This window comes from Tigriopus californicus, chromosome 4 (genome assembly GCF_007210705.1).
Source record: "Tigriopus californicus strain San Diego chromosome 4, Tcal_SD_v2.1, whole genome shotgun sequence".
Lineage (NCBI taxonomy): Eukaryota > Metazoa > Arthropoda > Copepoda > Harpacticoida > Harpacticidae > Tigriopus > Tigriopus californicus.
In genome coordinates, this window is record NC_081443.1 from 12283832 (window position 1) to 12290802 (window position 6971).

At 38.9% G+C, this 6971-nt stretch overlaps 1 protein-coding gene across 1 annotated transcript; it reads right to left on the reverse strand.

Moving 5' to 3' along the window:
- Positions 1-923: 923 nt before the first annotated feature.
- Positions 924-2306, reverse strand: LOC131879626 (uncharacterized protein K02A2.6-like). Its single transcript, XM_059225987.1, has one exon. It carries the CDS (start codon positions 2304-2306, stop codon positions 924-926), a length of 1383 nt encoding a protein of 460 aa, XP_059081970.1.
- Positions 2307-6971: the final 4665 nt, after the last annotated feature.

Sequence of the window (6971 nt, forward strand, 5' to 3'; positions counted from 1 at the left end):
CAATGAAGTCCAACTCTCTTCTTTCTCGGGCTCCTTCATTGTTCAATTTGCTGCCCTCAAATATTCGTAGGGCTTATGTAGGCGTTGATCCAATAGCAGGATTTAAGTCAGACTTGGACAAGTTTTTGACTAAAATTTCGGATCAACCTTATATCTAAGGATTAGCCAGATCAGCCAACTCCAATTCGTTGGTCGATCAAATAATATACATAATTAAAGTCAAGTAGAATAAATCATCTTCTCGTCTTGAAGTGCTTGGATTCCAATCCCGGTAGCGGTAAGGAAGTCCGCACAAAAAAAAATTAAATGGAGGTCTTTCCAATTGTCGTCGGACACCTCGGTAGGCTTTGATCTCATTGAGAAACGGGACCAAAACGTTGATTTAGGCCTTACCTTTGATCGGTTTTCACCCTCCATCCTTTCAACGAGGCTACTGCTGATCATTTCCAAGCATTATGCTCCAGTTTTCACCTATTGAACTGTTTATAATTCAAGATTATTAACATTGGAACTCAAGGATCGTCCAATAGTTGGGTCTTTTTTTGCTCAGTAGTGGTTAAAACACCTTTCATTTACTGTCAAGTAGTGCTTAGATCTTTCTGACAACCACAGACATCAAATATATTTTGGTACTTTGCACGAATTCCTCTACCTCGGAATTTTTATTCCCGCAAGTCAAATTTCTTTGTTCGTCCATGATGTATCTCCCATTTAGCCTAGAGGGCTTCGCATGATCGTATTGAGTGGACAAAAGCGGAGGACACATAGATCGAGTAAAGGTTCAGATGGGAATGTATTTCTTGACTAGACATGCTCAGAAGTAAACGTCAATTTCAACTCGCATGACAACATCACAACATACCAACTCCCTTTTTTGTGTAAGAATGGAATGAGAAAACATAATGAACGAAACATAAAAACTATCATGCTTGAAAGCGAACAATCTGACGTCGATCACGAATTGGTCTTGGAGGAAGTGCGTCAGGCTCGTCAGCTGGCTCTTCATCATCGATGAGGTCATGAACGTCATGAACGAGTCCACGACGGAGAAATCTCTGGTTTCGTACCAACACTCTGCCTGATGGCAATCGAAGCTTGTACCGTCTCGGCGTCTTGTTGTCGACCACTACTCCTTCTCTTTCCCATCGTCGTGTGATCGGATCTTGGATGAGGACGCGCTGACCCAATGGAATCTTCTTCCTGGCACGTGTACTCCGATCATAATACGCTTTTCGAAGTGCGTCATCCCGGAATCGTTTAGTATCGGCCTCATCCGACGAGATCTGAAACTCAGGCATAAACGCTTTCCAATGAATTGGTAACTTAGACCTGAGAGGACGACCGAATAAACGTTGGGCTGGTGAGAGTCCGTCTGAGCGTGGTGTGTTCCGCAATTCCAAAAGACCGGACATGAAAGCATTGGATCCCCATTCCCCTCCGGACTTGGCGAGGAGGTATTTGACGTTCTTCACATTGGATTCGGCATGGCCATTCGACTGGGGGTTATGAGGCGAGGAGGGTCTCCATTCTACACCCCAATGGCTGAAAAAATCTTGAGTTAATGATGAAGCGAAGGGCGTGCCATTATCTGACCGGAAGACGTTGGGCACACCCATGGTCGTGAAAAAAGTGCGAAGTTCCTGGATCAAAGACGAAGCGCAGGGGGAAGAACTAAATCTGGCCACGAGAGGAAACCCAGAAAAACGATCTGAATAGACAAGATAATCTTTCCCCCCATAGGTAAAAAAGTCGGCAGAAACCATTTCAAAAGGACGAGAAGGACGATCATTGGACATCATGGGTTCTGCCGGGTTTGATGGTCTGAAGTAGGCACATTCATGACAATTTTCGACCATATTTGTAATATCGGATGAAAATCCAGGCCAGTACACGATTTGTCTGGCCCGTCTCTTCGTTCTCTCTATCCCTTGGTGACTAGCATGCAATAAGGATAAAACCTCTTTGATTGCAGGAGGCGGGACAACAATACGTGAGCCTCGCAATACTAAATCGCCTTCCACAGACAATTCGTCCGCGATCTTTTTGAAAAGAGAGAGATATCCAGTTCTGACCTTGGGTTTGGAGTTGCTCTCGACCAATGACTTCAACGCCTGGTACTCTGAAGATGATCGCGCGTGGGCCGAAAGATTATCCAGAATAAGGTCTGTCTCTTTAGCCCTGATCGCCGCTACTTGGAGATTCGAGGCCCTTGGATCAAGATCATCGTCCTCGTTGGGGTCCGAAATGGGATAACGAGATAGGGCGTCGGGAATATAATTAATATTTCCATCAATTTCAACTCGCATGACAACATCACAACATACCAGGGCTGGTACAAGCCCTCTAGTTTAGCCTAATCACAACTTGGTCAATTGAAAATTTGAACCGTAGAAAAAAAGGGGTGATGACAATTTTTCTATATACAACATCCTTGAGGCCGGTACATCGTAAAGCTTGCCATATGTCCATCCCTTTAATTTTGAATGTCTATGTCGAGTGAATCTGCGTGGATTGGATTTCGTGAATAAGTATTTTTCAACTTCTGGTCGGGAGGTTCAGTTCAATAGCTTCTAAATTTTCCGTGATACTGGGGTGCGTTTGTCGGCGTCAAATATGTCCAGTGTACCGTTGTCCATGCCTCATGTTACCGTGAAAGAGGGGTCAGCCTCGCAAAAACGTGTTTGGAGCCCCAAATTTGCATCGCTGGCACTGGTATCAGCAAACAAACGAACCTGCCTGAGCATGCCTAAACGTCCCCAGACTCCGACAAAATATGTTGCTTTCATGTCGAGCAGAAAAAGAGGTAAATGTCTGAATGGTATTCAGAGTAATCTTGTTCATTTCTACGCAAATATCCGCAATTACATTACCCGCTGAGCCACTATGGCAATTTTTTCAGGATTCCACATTTACATCAAATTTGTTGAATGACTGATTTTGATCATTTATTTTCAAACGGATGCAAGTTCACTTGACTAAAAAGCATCAAAGATTTCTCTTATCTTCAACTCGTTTTAGGAGCAAGACAAGGCGTAAAATGAGATACAAACAATCAACCACAGGATATGTAACAAGATTTGAAACCAAAAACATATTCTTTGTTGTTAAAAGCAAGCACAAGGTTTAGCCCTGCGCTTCCTTCTTTAGGACCAATAAAAATATAAAAATGGAAATTTCTGTTTAGATTGCCTAAATGCTTCAAATTTCTTCAGTTGCCAAGAGAGTAACAAAAAATTCCGCTCTGGAGCGTAAAAAAAGAATGAGTAACGAGTAATTTTTGGCTTCTGGGGGGTCGTTGATCTCATTATATTTTAGAATGCTGTAATTGTACATTTCGGTATTTGTAATTTCGTTCCTAATGCCTTGGCAATAGTTGCAAGCCAATGGCACAACAATGTTTAGATAAATTTTCGGAAGAATTACGTTGAAGTTTAAAAGTTGTTGAGGGATCTCTCCGACCAACCTTGGTTTTTGCTGAGTACATACACAGCTTGGAAATCTACCCAAGAAAATGGAGAGGGTGTGTTAGCAAGGTTGCACTTTACAGGTGGAATCATTGCGTTGTCATTTAGCTCTTCTACTACATGTTGGTGACTCAAATTTGAAATTTAATATTAATAAAGGGGGTTGCCCTACAGTTTAAACGTGCTTTTACATTGTGATGAATTTGCTAATCTTGATATCAAGCTGGTTTGAAAGGTCTCAAGGAAGAAATTGTAGGCCCTCTTGGTAAATTGACGAATATATCTCTTACGACGGGTTGTATCCTGAAAACCTGGAAAACGTCCAGAATATTGCCACAATATATGATTGGTAACAAAGAAGATTCAGAACACTATCGGGCAATTGGCATTTTCACTTCATTGTCAAAAGCCCTGGAAAGTTTGCCGTCCCTAAAGTGTTTGTTTGCTTCATTCCTCCTCCCCGGGAACTGGCCTAATTTTCAACTTGAGTTTAGGCCAAGCAATTCTACAACTTTTCAAAAATATGAGTGAAAAATATGGGGAAAATACTCGGTTGGCAATTTCGTCGATTTGATGAAACATTGAAACCGTAAACCACAGAATTCTTGTCAAACACATAGATTGTTGTTGGTGGAATAGAAACACATCAAGATGGCGAATGAACCACTGGAATATGGATGGAGATGCTAGGGTCTAACATTAACACTTCAAGTTGATCAAAGAACTGGATCAAAAGCTCTGACCTCTCAAAGCGCACTAAATTTCAAGGCCCGCTATAGACGCAACAAATTTGTATGCAATACAGCTCAACCTCTCTTAAAATAATGCTCGCTCTCTCGCTTGACACTGGATTTCTTCCCACTAGGTGTCGGACGACATACATTTCAATGAAAACAAAATAGTGATCAATTCCCAAGGGGCCTTCCATTATACTGTTTATCCAACCGAGTGGCCAGTCTTACGAAGGTTAATGTTTAAAAAAAAGTATGGCATGGCTTAACCGAAAGGAGGATTTTCTTGATTAAGTCTTAAATCATGCTGGCATTGATATTTGGTGGAGATAGCAATGAACAGAATCATATTCATTTTTCGAGAATGAGATGATCAAAACTTAAGCTTTGGCTGACTTTTTTGACATTGCGTTTTGTTTTGGGAAATGCTTTTTTTTCTTTCAAGTTGGCAACATCAAATTAACGGCCATTTACCCCACACGGTGTTCAAAAAGCCCTATCAAGTTTCCAGAGAAATTCTCAAACACAAATTGGCATTTCTCTACCTCAACAAGTCATCGGGAACAACTTTAACTTTATTGTTTTATGGAATCCTAATCCACATATAAAAACGTACATACCTAAAAACATTATGAAAACTAAAATTTTCAAAAACCTACTCCATGTAAATTAGGAGCACACTTAGTTAGCTCTTGAATATAATTTACGATATCATCTATTTCACCGCTCCTTAGTTATATCGGATTTAGTGGTCCAAATGTCATCGCTTTTGGCCCCAAAATGTCCCGGTTATATGTTAATTCAATTTCTCAAAGAATTAATATCGATTTTCACTATCGCAAAAATGAAAGATTGTTTTTTCCATTTCTTGCATAATTTCAAATTAACTTAAAACCTTGTACAATCATATCTAAAACCCTCAAGAAAGCAGATTTTAAAAAAAATATTTTAAAAGCCTCCAAGGTACATTTATTTGAGTGGTCACTGAAAATTTCACGAATATCAATGAAGCCTTAAAGAAGTTACTTTCAATCAGTTTCATCAAAGTCTTCAAGAAACTACCAAATCTATAACATTGTTTGTTGTATGTATTGTCTTCAGAATTCAAGTGAATGCATAAATAAGCGTACAAATGATGCTTGTAAAACAAATTTTCAAAGATTACACTTTTAGTGTGTTTTAAGTGACATTATATAGCATTTTTAGCTATTGTGAGACTATGCAAGAAAAGGAAAAGTAATCCTTTGTATTTATGTTATTGAAAATCGATATTAATTCTTTGGGCAATTGAATTAAAATATAACTGGGGCATTTTAGGGCTAAAAACGATGTCATTTGGACCACTAAATCCGATGTAGCTAAGTAGCAGTGAAATAAATGATATCACAATTTATATTCAAGAGCTAACTAAATGTGCTCCCAACTTACATTGGGTAGGTTTTTGAAAATTTTAGTTTTCATAATGTTTTTTAGGTTTGTAAGTTTTTTATGTGGGCTAGAATTTCATAAAGCAATAAAATCAAAATTGTTCCCCATGATTTTCTGAGGGAGAAAAATGCCAAGATGTGCTTGGAATTTCCATCAAAACTTTAAAGGGTATTGTTACCACTGTGCCCAAGTTTTAGAATACTGGAAATAAAAAACCGGCTTGAAAACGTTGAGGATATTTATTGATATTATTATGAACAACAAAAATACTACTGGGAACAATTAACACATGCAGATTGATTGTAATTTTGATTAAATTCATATTTCGAGTGTATTGCCATGACTGATTTTCAATCCCACATTACTTTCCTAACATCGCAAACCTGGTGCTTCCTCATATTTGAGAAAACGTTTAAGCTCGCATTCCTTTATTAGTCCAGTATCGAACAGCCAGATTAAGAGATTTGNAACATCGCAAACCTGGTGCTTCCTCATATTTGAGAAAACGTTTAAGCTCGCATTCCTTTATTAGTCCAGTATCGAACAGCCAGATTAAGAGATTTGTGGCTTAGACAATTTTGCCCTTGATGCATTGGATTTGAGCGTTATCATTAGAAAATAGGTACATATTGTTGGATTAGCTACTTAACACTTTCTTGAAAAAAATGTGATTGACATGAAGGGACTACGTGCTTAACGTGTACCATTGCAGTTGTTGAACGTATTATTTAAGTACCTACAGTTTATCACTTATCTTATTTCTGGCAATAATTTTATAAACAATCCAATGGAACAATAACTTGATCGTTGACATTGATCAACCATCCTGTTGCAATATTTGGGACAAGGTAGGATTTTTTTAAATTTTTTTTTCGGATTGTCCACCGATACAGGGGATGGAATCCCCGGTAATAAATTGAAAACAAAGAATGATTTGCCCATGAGATAGTGGACAAAGTCAAGCGCGGTAAAATATCTGATTTTGCAATGTATTAGAATTGGCAGATCGAGCTAGTCCTTGAACATAAGGCTGGTCTGGAATGGTGTTTAAAAACTTATCTAAATCTGCTTTAAAAGATGGCATAGGATCATCTAATAAGTAGAATTGTCGAAGGCAGGTAGGTAAAAGATTATATAGGCTAGGAGCTGTATATAGAATAAACGAGGATTTCATGGTTTTGACAAGTCTAGTTTCGTTATGACTAGACTGTACTCTCACCTCACACGTTATACCCCTACGGTCATTCTCGTTAAACAATTGAACAACGATTCTCCCATAATCAAAAGGTGGGTTAACTGGGTTTCAAAAAAGTGAACCTTCTTTTTTTGTATTTGGGTGCTAGGGTTG